This window comes from Pelophylax lessonae (genome assembly GCF_965119305.1).
Source record: "Pelophylax lessonae genome assembly, chromosome: 11".
Classification (NCBI taxonomy): domain Eukaryota; kingdom Metazoa; phylum Chordata; class Amphibia; order Anura; family Ranidae; genus Pelophylax; species Pelophylax lessonae.
In genome coordinates this window covers 12,331,447-12,353,904 of record NC_138778.1, presented here as the reverse complement: position 1 = coordinate 12,353,904, position 22,458 = coordinate 12,331,447, and the positions used below count along the sequence as shown (strand labels likewise).

The 22,458-nt window shown below is 44.5% G+C and overlaps 1 protein-coding gene and 1 pseudogene across 2 annotated transcripts; both read left to right on the top strand.

The window, feature by feature from the left end:
• Positions 1-14,360: 14,360 nt before the first annotated feature.
• On the top strand, positions 14,361-15,912 carry LOC309566995 (E3 ubiquitin/ISG15 ligase TRIM25-like; annotated as a pseudogene). Its single transcript has one exon. The product of its transcript is annotated as an E3 ubiquitin/ISG15 ligase TRIM25-like (transcript).
• A 3,275-nt stretch (positions 15,913-19,187) lies between these two features.
• Positions 19,188-20,732, top strand: LOC309566994 (E3 ubiquitin-protein ligase TRIM39-like; the record flags this gene model as incomplete). The annotated part of the gene is made up of 1 exon (XM_082272313.1): positions 19,188-20,732. The coding sequence occupies one exon, from the start codon at positions 19,188-19,190 to the stop codon at positions 20,730-20,732; it is 1,545 nt and encodes a 514-aa protein (XP_082128439.1).
• Positions 20,733-22,458: the final 1,726 nt, after the last annotated feature.

Here is a 22,458-nt window from a genome sequence, read left to right as displayed (position 1 = left end):
GTAGCGTAAATGCCAAAACAAACCGAAACATTCTTGTATTCATCAAAGGTGCGTAAATAACAGGTCTAGCACTCCCTCCCCCCCCCCCCCCTCCACTTGTCTTTCCTCTTTTTTTTATTTTTATTTTTTTGACACGTTGCATTATGAAAATGTGCAGTCCGGTGCATTTACACTCCTTCTGATGCGTTCCAGATGAAAAAAATTGGAGCAGGTTAAACTTTTTGATGAAAGCACCGGACTGCACTGGTGTGTGAACGAACGCCATTGGACTAGATGGCGAAATCTGTGCATGCAATCTGAATGCACTTTAACCACTCCTGGACCGGAAGGTTTTACCCCCTTAATGACCAGGCCATTTTTTTGCGATACGGCACTGCGTTACTTTAATGGACAATTGCGCGGTCGTGCGACGCTGTACCTAAATAAAATTGATGTCCTTTTTTCCCCACAAACAGAGCTTTCTTTTAATGGTATTTGATCACCTGTGCGATTTTTTTTTTTTTTTTTTTTTTTTTTTTTTTTTTTTTTTTTTTTGCGCTATAAACAAATCCTGAAAAAAAAATTATTTATATATATATATATATATATATATATATATATATATATATCTTTTACCTTCTGCTATATAACATTCCCAATAAAAAAAAAAATTTGTATTCTGCTACATATTTTTGGTAAAAAAAAAAAATCCCAAAAAGTGTATATTGATTGGTTTGCACAAAAGTTATCGCGTCTACAAACTAGGGAAAAGATTTGTCATTTTTATTTATTTATTTTTACTAGTATTGGCGGCAATCAGGTTTTTTTTTTTTTTTGGGACTGCGACACTGCAGAACACAGATCGGATCCCTAACTGACATTTAACCCCTTAACCACCCACAATGTTAACCCCTTCCCTGCCAGTGTCATTATTTTTTTTTTTTTTCAAATATAATTTTTATTGAAGTTTTTCGGGTGAGATAACCTATTCCAGCAAAGGAAGAAAACATAAGAACCTCAAAACAATTTGAACAGCATATCCCTTAAACACTTAGTTCCTACATCTTCTATTTATTCTACCACTAATTCCAGCAGTACTCCTCCCACCCTTCCTTCTTTAGTCTATAACTCAAATTGACCCCAAAAAAAAAAAAAAACTCTGATGTCATTATTACAGTAACAGTGTATATTTTTAGCACTGATTACTGTAGTAATGTCACTGGTCCCCCCAAAAGTGTCAAAAATGTCAGTTAGGGGTCCGATCTGTCCGCCGCAATGTCGCAGTCCCGCTAAAAATCGCAGATCGCCGCCATTACTAGTATAAAAAAAAAAACAATAAAAAAATGACATAAATCTTTCCCCTAGTTTGTAAACGCAATAACTTTTGCGCAGACCAATCAAAATACGCTTATTGTGATTTTGCTTACCAAAAATATGTAGCAGAAAACAAATCGGCCTAAAATGTTAAATTTAAATTTATTTATTTTTTTGGGGAATGTCATATAGCGGAATGTGAAAATTATTTATTTTTTTTTTTCCAGAATTGTCGCTATTTTTTTGTTTATAGCTCAAAAAATAAAAATCGCACAGGTGATCAAATACCACCAAAAGAAAGCTCTGTTTGTGGGGAAAAAAGGGCATCAATTTTATTTGGGTACAGCGTCGCACGACCGCGCAAATGTCAGTTAAAGTAACGCAGTGCCGAATCGCAAAAAAATATGGCCTGGTCATTAAGGGGGGAAAATCCTTCCGGTCCAGAAGTGGTTAAACGTATAATCACTGTAGTAGCCCACAGGTACGGCGATTCGCACAGCCGAGCCAGTCTGCCGTGGTATATATGCGGCGGGCGGTCGGCAAGCGGTTAAGAGATCTCTAACACCAGGGGGGGTCTTCGGCCCACCAGACTGTCTATGGATTTGAACAACATTTTGGCTAAAGCTACACGATTAATTTTTTGTATCTTTTTGTATCTCTGCACTTCTAAATCATACAGAGAAGATGTCACCCTATTGTGTAAACTTAAAAAAAAAAAAAAAAAAATGATGACAGTATTCTTGTATTATTATTTTTTCCCAATAAAGTCATTTAAAAAAGGAAAGGAAAGAAAAAAATATATATATATATAGTAGCGATCAATCTCACATGATCACAATGGGGTGTGATTGATCGCTGCCTGTGGTGCTCACACTGTAGGGAGCCGCGTGTTCCGTGTTCAGCATACGATCAAATTTATTATATTTATAGAGCTACTCCAGGTATATTTATTGCATACTTACATTGGTCCAGCAAGCTGACAATCCCTGTAGTAGTCACAGATACTACAATACGGCTGCTTTCACACTGAGAAATTTTTTTCAAGCACTTTTGCGTAAAAAAAAAAAAAAGCACCTAAAAAGCTCAAGAAAAACGCTTCTCTTTAAAATCATTGAGATTGCATTCCCACCTCTGCATTTTGAATGCGATTCTGCCCACAATTTCATAGCGCCGAGGAGTGAATGGCAAATCGCAGAACGCAAATTTGAGATGAATGGCACCTAAAATCGCAGTTCTGTTCTGCCACGATATATCGCACTGCACTCACGGCAACCAACGTCGCGTGAAGCAAAATAAGCAACTGAACTTTTTTCGGGTGACGAGCTTCATGTGATGCGGGTTGCCGCGGCTGCAGCCCGGTTTATGGCGGCAGAACCGCACCGAATGGCATCTCAAATTTGCGTTCTGCGATTTTGACATTCACACCTCGAGCGATTTGAAATCATGGGCGACTGCAGCCGGCAGAACTGTGCCGAATGGCATCTAAAATGTGCGTTCTGCGATTTTTTTTTTTTTTTTTTTTTTTTTTTTTTTTTTTTTTTTTTGTCGCTCACACCCCGGCGCTTTGAAAACGTGGGCAGAATCGCGGCAAATCTGCCCTGCGAATTTAGAACGTAGAGGTGTGAATGGCAAATCGCAGAACGCAAATTTGAGATGAGAAGCACCTAAAATCGCAGTGCTGTTCAGCCATGATAAATCGCACTGCACTCACGGCAACCAATGTCGCATCAAGCAAAAGTAGCGCCTAAAATTTTTTTGGGCGACAAGCTTTACATGATGTGGGTTAACGAGGCTGCAGCCCATTTTATGGCGGCAGAACCGCACCGAATGGCATCTCAAATGTGCCTTCTGCGATTTGTCATTCACTCCTCAGCGCTTTGAAATCGTAAGCAGAATCGCAGCAAATCAAAATGCAGAGGTTTGAATGACAAATCGCAGAACGCAAATTTGAGATGAATGGCACCTAAAATTGCAGTGCTGTTCTGCCATGATAAATCACACTGCACTCACGGCAACCCACGTAATGAGGGTTGCCACGACTGCAGCTGGGTTTATGGCGGTAGAACCGCACTGAATGGCATCTCAAATGTGCATTCTGCGATTTGTCATTCATACCTCGGCTCTTTGAAATCGTAAGCAGAATCGCGGCAAATCTGCCCCGCGATTCAAAATGCAGAGGTATGAATGGCAAATCACAGAACTCAAATTTGAGATGAATGCCACCTAAAATCGCAGTGCTGTTCCGCCATGATAAATCGCACTGCACTCACGGCAACCCACATAATGAGGGTTGCCACGACTGCAGCTGGGTTTATGGCGGTAGAACCGCACTGAATGGCATCTGAAATGTGCGTTCGGCGATTTGTCATTCACACCTCGGCACTTTGAAATCGTGGGCGACTGCAGCCTGCATAACTGCGCAAATCTGCCCTGCGATCAAAACGCAGAGGTGTGAATGCAGTCTGAATGTGCTCACACTGGGGCTGTGCGTTTTATGTTGCTGTGAAAAAAACCTGCTTGCAGCATCTTTCGGGAGCTAAAAAAAAACTGTACCAAAAGCACCTTCCCATTGAAAGCAATGGGAAATGCGGTAAAAACACGGCAAAATCAAGTTTTTGTTGTATTTTTTTGAGTCAAAGGTTTAAAAAACTGCACCGCAAACGCTGTAAAATCGCATGTGCAGAGATCAGTATGAAAGTGCCATCTTCCAGGTCCCGGTGCAGGGAGTTCTGCCGAAAACTCCAACTTGCCAAAATCTCCAACCACGTCACTTCTGGTGACTCTGCAGCAGGAATGATTGGAGATTTCGACCACCAGGGGCAGCGTATACACTCCGGTACACGCTATGAGTGGACATTTTTAATCCGCCCGCTAATAACCAACAAAATGGCCGCCTCCAAGGCAGTGACAACCAGCGGGTGGACTAACAATGTCCACTCATTATAGCGTCTACTGGAGTGTATTGATTACCGGTGTTCCAAGTGGTGGAAATCTGCAATTGTTCCTGCTGTGGGGGTCACCGGATGTGACGTGGTTGGAGATTTCGGCAGAACACCGGCCGAGCACTGATACAACAAACAAATTGGAGAAAAAAAAACAGGAAGTAGCCGGTCACATGATCTGTCAAAGCCATGTGGCCAGCTGTCCTCCAATCATGGAGTTCCTTTCTGAGAACTCCGTAGAACACCGCAGGCTCCATGCTGTGGCGTACATTTTATGAATGGGCTGTAAGTGTATTAGTAATACAAAGCACACATTTTCTAATAAATAATCTTTATGTTAATAACTCTGTGTGTGTTTTTATTCCATGTTGCATGATAGGAAATGTTAAAGCGTATGCCTAGAAAGGGAACATTGAGTGGAGAGAAGACTTTAAGCCCCTTTCACACGAGTCGATCAATCAGGTCCACCGGTCAGGTGGACCAGGTCGGACCACCCATTGTTCTTAATGGGGCGGCGGACATTTTTTTAGGTGGACCCCATCGGACCACCCATTGTTCTTTATGGGTTCATGGACATTTTTTCAGGTGGACCCGTGTGGACCACCCATTGTTCTCTATAGAGGGGCGGAGAGTTTTCTAGGTGGACCCGATTGGACCACCCATTGTTCTTTATGGGGCGGTGGACATTTTTTCAGGGTGACCCCAAAGGACCACCCATTGTTCTCTATAGAGGGGCGGAGAGTTTTTTAGGTGGACCTGATCGGACCACCTATTGTTCTTTATGGGGCGGCGGACAGTTTTCTAGGTGGACCCCATCGGACCACCCATTGTTCTTGATGGGCGGTGGAAATTTTTTCAGGTGGACCCCATCGGACCACCCATTGTTCCCTATGGGGCAGCGGACAGTTTTTCAGGTGGACCCCATCGGACCACCCATTGTTCTCTATGGGGCGGCGGACATTTTTTCAGGTGGACCCCATCGGACCACCCATTGTTCTCTATAGAGCGGCGGACAGTTTTTTAGGTGGACCCAATTGGACCACCCATTGTTCTTTATGGGGCGGTGGACATTTTTTCAGGTGTACCCAAAGGACCACCCATTGTTCTCTATAGAGGGGCAGACAGTTTTTTTAGGTGGACCTGATTGGACCACCCATTGTTCTTTATGGGGCAATGGACATTTTTTTCAGGTGGACCCCATCGGACCACCCATTGTTCTTTATGGGGCGGCGGACGTTTTTTCAGAGTGACCCCAAAGGACCACCCATTGTTCTCTATAGAGCGGCGGACAGTTTTTTAGGTGGACCAGATTGGACCACCCATTGTTCTTTATGAGGCGGAGGACAGTTTTTCAGGTGGACCCCATCGGACCACCCATTGTTCTCTATGGGCGGCTGACATTTTTTCAGGTGGACCCCCCAATATAAAGGAATATTAGTGGTAAAAAAAAATATTTGTGGGTTTAACTAATCATTTTTTTTGTATGTCTCCATTAAGGGGCGTGGCAGGGGGTGTGTCCTATGCCTACCTACTTTTGCTTATAGGGGTCCCTCGTTCCCATCTCAAAAAGTTGGGAGGAATGCCCAAAAGGCCGGTTGTATTTGTAAGACTAGATGATCAGAGCACACCGCCCCCCCCCCCTTTACATCAGATGTCAAAAGTCCCCCACCTACCACATCATCACAGTGCACCCACCTTTCCAGGTGCTGCTGATGGGAAGAAGTTGGGGGTGGAGCTGGAAAGCAGAGAGTGCAGTGTCTGGAGGAGGACCAGAGGAGGGCTGGAGTCTGCTGAATGCTGAGACCAGGGATGGCAGAGGAGGGAGTGCTGCGGCTGCACAGAGAAGCACAGGATCTGTAGGATGAGTTCTATTCTTTCTGCTGCCAACTGCTGAGATGAGCCTCGCCTCTATTACATGGAGTAGCACAGGATCTGTAGTAGGAAGTCTGTCCTCCTCTCTGCTGCCGACTGCTGAGACAAGATGGGGGTGAAGATCAGGGGGTTTCAGCAGCTGCAGAAGGTGTGCGAGGGCCACATGAAATGACCTTAAGGTCTCGGCCTGCGAGCCTTGTGTTCGAAACCGCTAAACCTTTCATCCAATTTCTAAACTGCTGCATTTGTACATTTCAGAAGCCAAAATAAAGGAATATTAGTCGTAAAAAAAAATTATTTGTGGGTTTAACTAATAATTTTTTTGGTATAATTCTCCTTTAAGGGGCGTGGCAGGGGGTGTGTCCTATGCCCACATACTGTTGCTTATAGGTGTCCCTCGTACCCATCTCAAAAAGTTGGGAGGAATCCTTGAAGGGCCGGTTGTATTTGTAAGACAAGATGTTCAGAGCACACCATCCCTCCCCCCCCCCCCACCCCCCTTTACATCAGATATCAAAAGCCCCCCTTTACATCGGATGTCAAGAGTCCCCCCTACCCTATACATCATCACAGTACACCCCCCCCCCTCTTACCATGTGCTGCTGCTGGTCAGAACCTGGGGGTGGGGCTGGAAAGCAGAGAGTGCAGGGTCTGGAGGAGGACCAGAGGGGGGCTGGAGTCTCCTGGCTGAGTCTGCTGAATGTTAAGACCAGGGATGGCAGAGAGGAGGGAGTGCTGCGGCTGCAGAGAGAGGCGCAGGATCTGTAGGATGAGTTCTGTCCTTTCTGCTGCTGAGACAGAAGGGTGGAGACGAGCCTCGCCTCTACTGCATGGAGAAGCACAGGATCTGTAGGAGGAGTTCTCTGCTGACGACTGCTGAGGCAAGGTGGGGTTGAAGATGAGGTGGGTTTCCGCAGCTGCAGGAGGTGTGCGAGGGCCACATGAAATGACCTGGAGGATTCAGCCTGCGGGCCTTGTGTTTGACACATGAGGTCTAGAGATTACTTTCTGCCTCTGTCTGCTGTGAAGTTTGGTTAAAACCATAACAGTCCCCCTTTTTCTTGTGTTATACCCACTTGTGGACCAGCAATGTACCTGTACATCACTGGATTGCAAGTGGTTATACCAGTGGTACTGTTTTTTCTCTTGTAACAGCAATCCTAGTGTCTAACCAGCTGCTGGATTGCTTTTACAAGCAGCTGGAGTGGATTTCCCCTCCCCTCCCCCCTCCTTCCCACTGCCTTCTGCGGCTTTCTTGGACTCTCCCGTCCCACCAGAAGACCTGAGCTTTCACCGGCTGATCGGACAGCTGAACAAAGTTGGGATCAACTTTGATTGGCTCTAGGCCACCTATGTCAAACACAAGGCTCGCGGGCCAAATCCAGGCCATTTCATGTGGCCCTTGCACCTCTACTTCAGGTGCTGCACCTCCCTCATCTCTGTACCCAGCTTGTCTCCGAAGACAGCAGCAGAGAGGACAGAACTCCTCTGCCAGATCCTGTGCTTCCCCGTGCAGCCCCATAGAACTAGTCTCTACCCCCCCCAATCTCAGCAGTTGGAAGGAGAGAGGACAGAACTCCTCTGCCAGATCCTGTGCTTCCCTGTGCATAGAACTTGTCTCTACCACCCCCCATCTCAGCAGTTGGCAGCAGAGAGGAGGACACAACTCCTCCTACAGATCCTACACCTCTGTGCAGCTGCATAGAACTTGTCTGTACCACCCCCCATCTCAGCAATTGACAGCAGAGAGAAGGACACAACTCCTCCTACAGATCCTACATCTCTGTGCAGCCACAACACCCCCTTGTCTCCACCTCGACAGGTCTCAGCATTCAGCAAAATCCAGCAGCTGACTCCACCCCTCCTCTGGTCCACCTCCAGACCCTTCAGTTTTTGCGTCGCAGCTCCGCCTCCAGCTTCTTCCCAAAACCAGCACATGGTGAGGGGGATGCACTGTAATGTAAGGGAGGGTGGGGGGACTCTTGACTTCTGATAGTGGTGGGCTACAGATTAAACCGGCCCTCTGAGGGCGATCACAATGCTGATGCGGCCCGCAATGAAATTGAGTTTGACACCCCCTGCTCTAGGCTATGGTAACCCAGAAGCCATGAGCTGACATCACTTCCGTTTACCTGGATGTCAACTGCACCATTTCCAAACATCAAAAGCATTTTAAACCATCAATCATGGTATTTTAAATGCTTTTAGGTCCATAAAGACAAGGAAGAGCGAGTTTGGGGTGGAGGAACTTGACTGGCCTGCACAGAGTCCTGACCTCAACCCGATAGAACACCTTTGGGATGAATCAGAGCAGAGACTGCAAGCCAGGCCTTCTCGTCCAACATCAGTGCCTGACCTCACAAATGCGCTTCTGGAAGAATGGTCAAACATTCCCATAGACACTCCTAAATCTTGTGGACAGCCTTCCCAGAAGAGTTGAAGCTGTTATAGCTGCAAAGGGTGGGCCAACTCAATATTGAACCCTACGGACTAAGACTGGGATGCCATTAACCACTTTCGGACCGCCTGCCGCAGAAATACTGTGGCAGGCTGGCCCTCCTGCGCAAACAGCCGTAGGTATATATCGGTCGCGTGCCTGCAGCTAGGGGGCGGCGCGCTCCCACCCCCACTCAGCAGCAGTGACTCCGATGCACGGGGCAGGCGGCTCCGATCGCTCCCCGCTGAGAGAGAAGGACAGTCGGATGTTGTAAACACAGCTGACCGTTCTTCTCTCTGGAATGATATATATAGGATCACAGATCTCTATGATCATTTCACATTTTTGATCGCCCCTGGGTTAACCCCTTCCCTGCCAGTGTTATTATTACAGTAACAGTGCATATTTTTAGCACTGATTACTGCAGTAATGTCACTGGACCCCCCCAAAAGTGTCAAAAATGTCAGTCAAGGGTCCCATCTGTCCGCCGCAATGTCGCAGTCCCACTAAAAATCGCAGAACGCCGCCATTACTAGTAAAAAAAAAATGACATAAATCTTACCCGTAGTTAGTAGACACGATAAATTTTGCGCAAACCAATCAAAATACACTTACTGCAATTTTTTTTTTTGCATGGTGAGTTTAATGTCTTCTCGACCGCCCGCCGCCTATTTACTGCGGCCCTCCAAACCGATGTAGACCTATATCTGTCGCGCGCCTGCAGCTAGGGGGGTGAGCGCGCGCCGCCGGCGGCGCGCTTCCTCCCCCACTTGGCAGCAGGGACTCAGATGAACCGGGCAGGCGGCTCAGATTGCCGCCTGACACCCGCGATCGTTCCCCGCTGATAGAGAAGAACGGTCGGCTGTTGTAAACACATCTGACCGTTCTTCTCCCTGCAATGATCACAGAGCGCCTGTGATCCTTCTATATAGGATCACATGTCTCTATGGTCATTTCACAAGAAGCCACACCTCCATAAATTTATAAACACGCCCCTAGGCTCACATTTAACCCCTTGATCACCCACAGTGTTAACCCCTTCCCTGCCAGTGTCATTTTTACAGTAACAGTGTATTATTTTAGCACCGATTACTGTAGTAATGTCACTGGTCCCCCAAAAGTGTCAAAAATATCAGTTAGGGGTCCGATCTGTCCACCGCAATGTTGCAGTCCCGCTAAAAATTGCAGATTGCCGCCATTACTAGGGAAAAAAAAAAACAATAAAAATGACAAAAATCTTTCCCCTAATTTGTAGTCGTGATAACTTTTGTGCAAACCAATCCAAATACGCTTATTGCGATTTTTTTTTACCAAAAATATGTAGCAGAATACAAATTGGCCTAAAATTCTGATTTTTACTTTTTTTTTTGATAATGTTATATAGCAGAATGTGAAAAATATATATATTTTTTTCTTTTTCAGAATTGTCGCTCTTTTTTTGTTTATATCGCATAAAATAAAAATCGCACAGATGATCAAATACCACCAAAAGAAAGTTCTATTTGGTGGTATCAATTTTATTTGGGTACAGCATCGCACGACGGCGCAATTGTCCGTTAAAATAACGCAGTGCCGAATCGCAAAAAATGGTCTGGACATTAAGGGGGAAAATCTTTGTGGTCCAGAAGTGGTTAAAATACGCTTTTTGGGATTTTTTTATGTAGCAGAGTATTAGAAATTAGAAATTAGGATTTTTTAAAAAAAAAATTTTATTGGGAATGTTTTATAGCTGAAACTAAAGAAAATATTTTTCAAAATTGTCGCTGTTTTTTTTGTTTATAGCGCAATAAATAAAAATCGCAGAGGTGATCAAATACCACCAAAAGAAAACTCTACTTGTGGGGAAAAAAAGGACATCAATTTTATTTGGGTACAGCGGGGCACGACCGCGCAATTGTCCGTTAAAATAACGCAGTGCCTTAATGGCCTGGTCATTAAGGGGGAAAATCCTTCCGGTCCAGAAGTGGTTAACAGCATGCAATCTCAGCCCCTGTGTGGCTTTACTACCTCTGCTTTGTCAAAGAATATTGAAGGCGGGCTGAGTGATACGGATCCAATCCAATGTGTGCAGATCTGTGGCTGATCAATATTCTTTCTATACAGCAGCTGTATATTACTATAGATATTCACATTATAATACTGCGTCACTGTCACTTTAATTCTTAGGCTATGCATTAATTGCCCCTGTGGGTGGACAGCGGTCACATGATGGGGCAGGTGAGGTGTCTCTGATCATTGTTGGAAACAGATGAAGTTGATGATTCAGCTCTGCAGAGTCTCTGAGTAAAAAGATCTGAAAAGAGCGATCAATGACCCAAAACAAGGGGTGCGATTATTGATTGAGCTGATATAAAGGGAGCGATCGTTTTGAGGAATCGCAGACGTCTTAACAACCTCGGAGCGTGCTATTCCACCCAGAGCTGATACTGAGATCTGCAGAATCTTCAAACATTTGAAATCTTGCAGTGAGAGGATTGGTTCTTTGAAAGGTGAGCTGGGCAAGTGGAGCTTCGGTGACTCTTCTCCTGTATGCGTCATAGGACTTCCTGCCTGCATGACGTTTCAGGCTTTGAATGGAGATCTCTGGATGATGACTGCAGCTACAAGCATCTTCCAGATATCATTATTTTTTTATTTTATTTTTTTTTTTTCAGCCGGAATGTAAAAGCCATCCTAGCAGCTTAGTAGCCGCTGGATTGCTTTTACAGGCAGTGGAAGGGGGCGTCCCGCCACCGTGCCTCTCTGGGCTCTCCCTTGCGATCGGAACACCGGAGATCTGATGTTCGGGGACCATCAGCTCCTCCAGCCAGCATTCTGGTGACGGATTCACAACCACAATGCTGGCTGGCTGATGGTCCCCGGCCATCTCTATGACCCTGGGAGGCCAGAAGCAACGTCATGATGTAATTTCTGGCATACGGCAGATATAAACACTGTTTTTCCCCTAGAAAGCTGAGGTGTGTGTGTGTGTGTGTGTGTGTGTGTGTGTGTGTGTGTGTGTGTGTGTGGTTTTTTTTTTTTTTTTTCTTTTGTTTCGTTCATGCTTTCCAGGTTAGATTGCAAGCTCTTGTGAGCAGAGCCCTCTTGTCTTTTATTGTAAATATACTGCCCTTTTTATATTGTAAAGTGCTGTGTAAATTGTTGGCGCTATATAAATCATTAATAATAATATCACTCAGGATTTATATAGCGCCAACAGTTTATGCAGCACTTTTACAATATAAAAAGGGAGACAGTACATTTAGAATAAAATACAAGAGGGCTCTGCTCATAAGAGCTTGCAATCTAATCTGGAAAACATGAACGAAGAAAAAAAAAAAATAACATTTTTCTGTCCCTTTCATTTTATATTTGTTTTATTTATTTTGTTTTATTTATTTATTTATTTATTGTATTCCTATTAGGAATGTAAATATCCCTTACGATAGAAATAAGGTATGACAGATCCTCCTAAGCGCCGGTTCACATTACCGCGACGCTACTTGCAGGGGCGACCTCCGAGATCGCGGTGCGAGCAGCCCGCCGCGACCTCGGAGCGGCCGCCACGGACTTCATAACATTGAAGTCTATGGCGGTCGCCTCCTGGTCGCCCCAAAGAAGCTCCGGACCCTTTTTCTAGGTCGGAGCGACTATTAGAACGGGTCCGCAGCTTCCCTATGGGAGGCGACCTGCGGCGACCTGTGAGGCGACCAGGTCGCCTCACAGGTCGCCCTAGTGTGAACCGGCACTTATGGAGAGATCTGGGGTCTATAAGACCCCAGATAATAATAATAAATATTATTTCGGATTTATATAGCGCCAACAGCACCACTTTACAATATAAAAAGGGAGACCGTACATTTACAATAAAATACAAGAGGGCTCTGCTCATAAGGGCAGCAATCTATCCTCTAATCTGGAAAGCGTGAACGAAAAAAAAAAAAAAAAACACTTTTATTTTATTTTTTTTTAAACTGTCCCTTTTCATTATTTTTTTTTTTTTTTTAATCACTTGTATTCCTGTGTAAATATCCCTTGCGCTAGAAAAAAGGCATGAGAGACCCCAGATCTCTCCATTAGGAGGATCTGTCACGCCTTATTTCTATCACAAGGGATATTTACATTCTTTGTAATATTAATACAAGTGATTAAAAAAAAAAAAAAATGTGTTTTTTTTTTTTTCTTTCCGTTTATGCTTTCCAGATTAGAGGATAGATTGCTGCCCTTATGAGCAGAGCCCTCTTGTATTTTATTGTAAATGTACTGTCTCCCTTTTTATATTGTAAAGTGATGCATAAACTGTTGGTGCTATATAAATCCTAAATTATATTATTATTATCTGGGGTCTTCTAGACCCCAGACCTCTCCATTAGGAGGATCTGCCACGCCTTATTTCTATTGCACGGGTTATTTACATTCCTTGTAATAGGAATACAAGTGATCCAAAAAAAAAAAAAAAAGGGTCCCTGTCCCCTCATGCCCATATGCAGAAAAAAAGGCATCCGTAGCTCGCGCCCGCATAGGTAAACAGAGTGCGCACCACACATGTGAGGTATTGCCACGGACATCAGAACAAAAGCAATAATTCTCCTCTCTAACTCTCTTTTGTAAAATATAAAAGATGTTACGCCGAGTAAATCGATACCTAAAATATTGTTTTATTAAAAGGTATCTATTTAATCTATTTACTCGGTGTAACATCATCTTTTATATTTTACCAAAAAATGGGTTATATAGTGTGTTTTGTTTTCTGCATTAAAATCAAAGTGTATTTTTTTCTAATTGCATTTGAAAAATAATAATTCTAGCGCTAGACCTCCTCTGCAACTCTAAACTGGTAACCCGTAAACATTTTAAAAGCGTCTTCTATGGAGTTTTTTAAGTATTAAGTACCGTAGTTTGGCGCCAGTCCACGGGTGCTCGCGATTCTAAATCAAGAATCCATTTGATTGGCCTAACCTAACCTACCTTTTTATACTATTTACATTTTTATACAAAAAAAATTGTGTGTGGGTTTTTTTATTTATTTGTTTTCTTTTTTTCATTTACCAAAGTGTAGTTTTGCAAACTAATTGTGTTTGAAAAATTGCTGTGCAAATACAGTGTGACATAACAAATTGCAACAATTGCCATTTTATTCTCGAAGGTCTCTTTCGAGAATTAAAAAAAAAATTAAAAAAAAAAAAAACATGTTTTGGTAATTTTTTTTTTTTTTTCTAGCAAAAAAAAAAAAAAAGAAATACTGTGTGGATTGTGGGGGTGTTGTTTTCTCTCCTACAAAGAAAAAAAAAACAAAAAAACATATATACAGTAAACCCCCGCTCCATCGCGGTTCAGTTTTTGCAGTCCCGGTATATTGCGTTTTTTTTTTTTTTGTAATGTTATTTTACTATATAAATCATTACAAATGAAATATTTTTGTGTTTTCCATAGCTCTTGCTCTGTCTCTCAGTATCTTTTATGTGTTTAAATGAGTTTCTATTGTTTTAAAAGTGTGTTTAAAGACCTTAAAATGCTTTTACACGTACAGTGACAGTAAAAAAATCATGCCTACAATGCATTTTAATAGGGTTAATCTATTTTGCGGATTTTCACTTTTCGCGGCTGGGTCCGGAGCGTAACCCCCGCAATGGAAGGGGGTTTACTGTAATGTTTTGAGTCATATATTTTTTTTATTTTTTTTTCTAACAAAATAAATAAATACTGTGTGGATTGTGGGGTGTTGTGTTTTGTTTTTTTTGTTTCTCTTTGTAGGAGAGAAATGTCAGAATTGGCCCGGTAGGGAACTGGTCAATAAAATTTAACAAATTTTCAGTTTTCTCCTCCTGCAGGCTACAATGGCATCTGCTGATCTGAGAGATGATCTGAGCTGTACCATCTGTCTGAACGTTTATAGAGATCCGGTATCCCTGAAATGTGGACACAGCTTCTGCCAGGTCTGTATTGACCGTGTGCTGGACACTCAGGAGGCGTCTGGGGTTTATACCTGTCCGGAGTGCAGAGAGGAGTTCCAGGAGCGACCTGTACCGTATTACAGTAGAGCCATACACAACATAGCAAAGACGTTCCCCAATTCTCAGCCGGGAATCTATTGTACTTACTGTGTGGACTCTCCTGTACCGGCTATAAAATCCTGCCTACTCTGTGAAATTTCTCTATGTGGCAAACATCTGAGAGTTCACGCCAAGTCATCAGAACACGTCTTATCTGATCCCACCAACACCCCGGGGAACAGAAAATGCTCCATCCATAATAAGATTATGGAATATTACTGCACCAAGGAAAGGGTTCCTATCTGTGTATACTGTATTGCTGAGGGAGAACACAAAGGACACCAGGTGGAGTCGCTGGATGAGACCTCTGAGAAGAAGTTGAGGAAAGATCTGGAGATGTTGACCTCAGATCAAGCTTTGGGATGAGCAACAAGTCCAGAGTCTGGAGGAACGAAGGACCGCTATGGAAGAAAAAGCAGCCGGTGTTACAGAGAGTCACTTCCCAGCTCCGAAATGTCAGGAGAGCGCTGGAAGAAGTTGAGCAGAAAATCCCAAGTGAGATTTCCAAGCAGGAGAAGAAGATCTCACAATCTGTATCCAATCGAATCCAACAGCTGGAGATACAGAAGGACGAGCTGTCCAGGAGGATGAGTCACATTGAGGAATTGTGTGACACCACCGACCCAATGACCATCCTGCAGGATCAGAACTCAGGAGAGGACATCTGTCATACCGAGCAGGAGGATATGGAGGCAAAGATTCCATGTGAAGGTGATTTCCACGAGGGTCCCATCACAGACAGATTACACAAATTATCTGACCTCATATAAGCTATTCCCATCTGGATACAACGAGCAGACAACGTTTTACTCAATGAGGAAACCGCTTCTAATAACCTACAGATTTCAGGGGACTTTAAAACCGCATCCAGGTTATCGTCGCATTAAATCGCCCAGAAACTCCAAAAAGATTCAAGTGTTATCAGGTTCAAAGCAGGAGAAGCTTTTCTTCGGGGAGACATTGCTGGGAGGTGGACACGAGGAATTCGAAGACCTGGAGAGTCGGGTTGTGTTACCCCAGTATGAGCAGGAATTCATTTATTGGTGGTAATAAGGATTCCTGGTGTTTGCAGAAGCATAATGATGAGTATAATAAGGTGCATGAAAATAAACGTGGACCCCTTCTTCACAAGCCGACCAGCCATAAATTCACGTCTTATCTGATCCCACCAACTCCCCCGGGAACAGAATATGCTCCATCCATAAAAAGATTGTGGAATATTACTGCGCCAAGGAAAGGGCTTGTATCTGTGTATACTGTATTGCTGAGGGAGAACACAAAGGACACCAGGTTGAGAAGCTGGATGAGGCCTCTGAGAAGAAGAAAGAGAAGTTGAGGAAAGATCTGGAGATGATGACCTCAAATAAAGCATGGGCTGAGAAACAAGTCCGGAGTCTGCAAAAACGCAGGACAGACGTACAAGAAAAATCAGCCGGCGTAATAGAGAGAGTCACTGCCCTGTTCAGAGATATCAGGAGAGAGCTGGAAGAACTTGAGAAGAGAGTCCTGAGTGAGATTTCCAGCCAGGAGGAAAACATTTCACTGTCTCTGTCCAATCGGATCCAACAGCTGGAGATACAGAAGGAGGAGATGTCCAGGAAGATGAGTCACATTGAGGAATTGTGTAAAACCACCGACCCAATGACCGTCCTGGAGGATCAGAACTCAGGAGAGGACATCTGTCATACCTGACAGGAGGATAATATGGAGACAATGATTCCCAGTGAAGGTGATTTCTATGAGGATCTCATCAAAGACAGATTACACAAATTATCTGAGTTTATAAAAGATATTCCCATCTGTATACAGAAACCAAAATGTGTTTTACTTGATGAGGAAACGGCTGCTAATAATATACAGATTTCAGGGGATTTCAAAATTTTCTGTCATTATTTTTTTTATTTTTTTTGTAAAAAATAAACATCCAGCAGTGATTAAATGCCACCAAAAGAAAGCTCTATTTGTGTGGGGAAAAAAATGATAAAAATGTCATATGGGTACAGTGTAGCATGACCGCGCAATTGTCATTCAGACCTGGTTCACACTGATGCGAGTGCCGGGTTCGCATGTAATGTCGGAGCGCACTGCTCCGACATTACATGCGATCAGCTGTGCGGTGCGAGTTTAGCCATACAGTTTGTATGGCTAAATTCGCATCGCACCCGGTGCAAACACGCACAGGAGGCATTTTTGCAGCCGCATCAGGATCGGATCGCACAGCGGTTCACACTTGTGCGATCCCATCCTGTGCGAACTGCACGATCGCACTGCGATATGCGATCAAACTGGGGGTGTCGTTAAGATTACATTGACACCCCCAGCGTATCGCATATGGCAGTGTGAACTGCCGGGGGTGCGTGTGCGATGCAGGAAAAGGCTGCGAATTCGCAGCCTTCCCGCATCGCAATAGTGTGACCCGAGCCTCAAAGTGTGACAGCTCTGAAAACTGAAAATTGGCCTGGGCAGGAAGGGGGTGAAAGTGTCCTGTATTGAAGTGGTTAATTACACTGTTTTGCAAAACCAATAAATATTTATAATAAAAAAACAAAAATTTGCCTAGGCATGGAAACCAGGAAGTAACTAAAGAAATGTAAAAAAAAAAAGTTAAAACAAGTAAATATGATCTGGTTTCCTATCTATTTACTAATGCTAGCAGGATAAGGATTACGAATCGTCAAAGTTGATTGAGAAAGTAAAGTTCCGACCTCGGGGGTCAATTTGAGCAAAAAATACCCCCCGGGCTAGTACATTCCATAATGGCTAGCCTCTAAACTGTCCCGGGTCGCACTTTCCTGTAAGAAGAAATACTTACCTTGAAAAGTTCTTCTCCAGCACTGTCATCTCAGGTGTGGGCAGCTGAAGCCGCAGTGTCCCTCTTCGCGTCCTCTTCCGTGACGTCGGAGTCCCACAATGCACTGCACCGGCCCGACTCGTCACTTCCGGTGTAACGTTAGAAAACCATACCCCGTGAGAAATCCATACCCACGTCACTTCCTGTCAGGAACAGCTGAGCAGCGTAGCAGTGCGCATGCTCACAGCCCCGGATACGTCATTGAACAGCTGAGGAGCTGACAAGTGCGCATGCACAGAGGGTATGGATTTTTCACGGTAGTGTGTGTAACGTTACACTTGCGGCGGTTACATTAAAACAGCTGGGCTGCAATATGTGTCATCTCCGCTCCTATGCCTGTCCCTTCCCTGATCTCGGCTAGTAAATGTAAAAGCGGCGGGGGGGGGGGGGGGGTTGTATGACATGTAAGTGACGGAGATCTCGGCTCCATGATCCGCTTTTATATTTATTAGCTGAGATCAGGGAAGTGACAGGGATAGGAGCGGAGAGGACTCATGTTGCAGCCCAGCTGTTTTAATGTAACCGCCGCAAGTGTAACGTTGCACACACTACCGTGATAAATCCATACCCTCCGAGCATGCGCACTTGTCAGGCCCTCAGCTGTTCAATGACGTAGGTGCTGACGTAGGTGCACCGGAAGAGACGAGGGAATGGATTTTTTACGGCTATGTTTTTTTCACGGAACACCGGTGCAGGCACGGCATCCCTGCACAGCTTCTGGGCATGCCCAGAAGCTGTTTAGCAGGGAATGCCGTGCCTGCACCGGAAGTGACGTGCGGGGCCAGTGCAGGCGCATTGATTCCTGGGAGCGATGACGTTCAGCTCCCAGGAATCATCGCAAACCGGTAGTGACGGCGCGGGCCGCAGAGGGAGGAAGTGGAAGGAAGGTGAGTATATTTTCTTCTATAATAAGGTAAGTGACCAAAAAAAAAAAAAAATCGGCACTATCCATTTCTTTTTCAGATTCCCCTTAGCATGCAGATGGACCAAAATCGATTTTATCGATTTTTCTGGCCGGAACTCCGCTTTAAGGCATATAGCTCTGTAGGGGGGGGGGGGGTGAGGGAACAGCTCCATACTGGGAGGGGTAATGAGTTGGGAGAAAAGCCCTGAGCCCCCCAACCCCCCCCCCCCCCCTTGCAACTTGTGTGATATGCGGATCTGAGCTCTGGTCACACCCGCCATTTTGCTTCTCTTTCCCAAGGACAGGGAGCAGTGGGGGGCATGGGTGCTTTCAATGAAAATGTTAATATATGGACCTATTCTCTGAGAAATAAAGCCTTGATTGTAATAGTATTCCCTCTGTGGGTGGGACGCCAGTCACATGACTGGGAATTCAAACTATTTCTGACTGCAGAGAGGAAGGTTGCATCATGGTTGGAAGCAGTTGAAGTTGAAGATTCAACCCTGCGGAGCCCTTTGAGAATAGAGCTAGATCTGAAGAAGACAAGGAATGACCCAAAGAGAAGTGAGATCATTGTTTGAACTGATACAAAGGAAATTATTATTTGGGGACTTGTAGACGTGTTGACAACCTTGGAGTGCGGTAAATCCATCAAGAGTTGCTGCAAAGTGAGATCAGATCTGCAAACTTCTCTAAACTCTTCAAACATTTGAGATCTTGGAGTGTGTGCATGGACTGGTTCTTTGAAACGTGAGCTGGACAAGTGAAGCCCAGGTGACTCTTCTCCTACAATATTCTACTCATCTTGCTTACCAGAAATTGGACAATCTTTCTGTTAAAATTTGTGATGGCTACCATGGCATCTGCAGATGTGAGAGGGGATCTGAGCTGCCCTATCTGTCTGAACATTTATACGGACCCGGTATCGCTGAAATGTGGACACAACTTCTGCCGGGAATGTATTGACCATGCTCTGGACACTCAGGAGGAGTTTGGACTTTATTCCTGTCCGGAGTGCAGAGAGAAGTTCTGGGTGCGACCTATACCGTATAACGCCAGAGCTCTACGTAACATAGCAGAGAAGTTGTTCATTTCTGAGCCACATCGGGAAGATACAGGAATCTATTGTACTTACTGTGTAGACTCTCCAGTACCGGCTATAAAATCCTGCCTGCACTGTGAAAGTTCTCTATGTGGCAAACATTTGAGAGTCCATGTCAGGTCACCAGGACACCTCTTATTCGATCCCAGCAACTTCCCCGAGAACAGAATATGCTCCATCCATAAAAAGATTGTGGAATATTACTGCACCAAGGATAGGGTTTGTATCTGTGTATACTGTATTGCTTTTGGAGAACACAAAGGACACCAGGTGGAGTCACTGGATGAGGCCTCTGAGAAGAAGAAAGTGAAGTTGAGGAAAGATCTGGAGATGGTGACCTCAAATAAAGCATGGGCTGAGAAACAAGTCCGGAGTCTGGAGGAACGAAGGGCAGACGTAGAAATAAAAGCAGCCGGTGTAACAGAGAGAGTCACTGCCATGTTTGCAGATATCAGGAGAGAGCTGGAAGAACTAAAGAAGCGAGTACTTGGTGAAATTTCCATGCAGACAGAAAAGATCTCACAATCGGTGTCCAATCTAATCCAACAGCTGGAGATACAGAAGGACGAGCTGTCCAGGAAGATGAGTCACATTGAGGAATTGTGTAACGCCACCGACCCAATGACCGTCCTGGAGGATCAGAACTCAGGAGAGGAGATCTGTCATACCGGGCAGGAGGATAATATGGACGCAAAGATTCTAAGTGAAGGTGATTTCTATGAGGGTTCCATCACAGACAGATTACACGAATTATCTGACTTTATAAAAGATATTCCCATCTGTATACAGAAACCTGAAGGTGTTTCCCTTGATGAGGAAACGGCCGCTAATGATATTCAGATTTCAGGTGATTTAAAAACAGCAACTTTTTCAGAAGTAACATTAAATTATCCACAATCTTACAAAAGATTTATTCACTATCAGGTTCAATGCAGGAGAAGTTTTTCTTCAGGGCGGCATTGCTGGGAGGTGGACACCAGTAATTCCACTGGATGGAGAGTCGGGCTGTGTTATCCCAGTATGGACAAGGGAGCACTTATTGGGAATAGTAAAAATTCCTGGTGTTTGCGAAGGGACGGCGATGATTATAATTTAGTATATGAACATACATTTATACCATTTCCTCACACGCCAACCGGCCATAACTTCAGGATCTATCTGGATTATAAGGCCGGGCGGATCTCCTTTTATGAGCTAAGCGACCCAATCAGACACCTCCACACCTTCACCACCACCTTCACCAAGCCCCTAGATTTTGTGATCTGTCTGTGGGATGGAGCAATGACTATTACCAATTAGGAATTAGATTGTAAGCTCTTCCCTCTAAGAGCCCATTCAGACTAGCACGACACGACTTGGGGAGGCGACTTATCAGTCCCGTGCACCACGACTTCGGAGCGACTTGCAGGGACTTCACATAATGGAAGTCTATGCAAGTTGCTCCGAGGTCGCCCCAAAGTAGTACAGGACCCTTTTTCTAAGTCGGAGCGACTTGTGTCGCTCCTATTAGAACGGGTCCTGTACTATTCAATGGACCGCGACCGAGCGCGACTTGTCAGGCTGACAAGTCGCGCTAGTCTGAATGGGCTCTAAATCCTCTTGTATTTTATTGTATTGTCTCCCTCTATCATTGTAAAGCGCTGCGTAAATTGCTGGCGCTATAGAAATCCTTAATAATAATAATTAGGAATATATTGTGCTCTATGTTTCATTCTCTGAAGTCAGTGACAGTTTTATCAGTTCACCCAAGGCCCCATTCACACTTGTGCAACCTAAAAGTTGCACGATTTGGACTGGATTTGAAGCAATGCCTTTGTAATCTTGAGGTCTATGCTCCTCAAAGTCGGACCAAGTAGTGAAGGGACTACTTTGAAGTCGCTGCGACGCATTGGAAATCAAGGAGTACGACTTGCCATGCGACTTTGCAGTCCCAAGTCGCACAAGTGCGAAAGGGGCCTAAATCTGATAGTCGGTGCCAGGACAAGGTCAGCTAGAGCCCAGGGCCTACATAGCAAACTTGTCCCCCCCCCCCCCCCAGATGTATGAGCATTATGTATCAGCAAACCCCCCCCCCAAGTAGTACGACTTGCCATGTGACTTTGCAGTCCCAAGTCGCACAAGTGTGAAAGGAGCCTAAATCTGATAGCCAGTGCCAGGACAAGGTCAGCTAGAGCCCAGGGCCTACATACCAAACTTCGCCCCCCCCCTCAAGATGTATGAGCAAACCCCTCCAAAAAAACAAATTGAGCACCAATGCATACTTACCCTCTAAACATAATTGTCCCTCCTCCCAGAACAAATCTACCCTTTGCTAAAAATTTCCCCTTCCAGCACAAATCCTTGACACCCCCCCCCCCCCATTCCCTGTCTCAGCTCAAATCCTCTATCTCCTCAAATCCCAACAACCCCACCCAAGAAAAAATAATATTCCTAGCACAAATACTCTGCCCCTCAAATGTCCCCCCCCACTCCAAATCCCCCCACATTCCTACTAGCGCAAATCACCCCCCCCCCCTCCAAACATTTCCCCTCCTATTACAAATCTCTTCTCCCCTCTATCATATCACCTCATCTAGCACCCCCCCCCACACTCCAAATCCCCCTCTCCCTCACATCCCTACTAGCGCAAATCACCCCCCCCCCCAAACATTTCCCCTCCTATTACAAATCTCTTCTCCCCTCTATCATATCACCTCTTTTAGCACCCCCCCCCCCCCCCGAAAAAAAAATACATATGTACCTGTTTTATATATATATATATATATATTTTTTTTTTTACAATCTTGTTTTTACATACTGTCATCAGAGTAGTACAGTGTCCCCATATGACTGGTATGGCAGTTATCAGGAACACTGACTGGTGATAGTATGTAAAAAAATAAAAAAAAAATTAATTTGTACTTTTTGTTACATTTTTTTAACTTATTTTTCTTTTTTATAATTTATTTTACATACTGTCATCAGAGTAGTACAGTGTCACCATATGTCTGGTATGGCAGTCATCAGGAACACTGACTGGTGATAG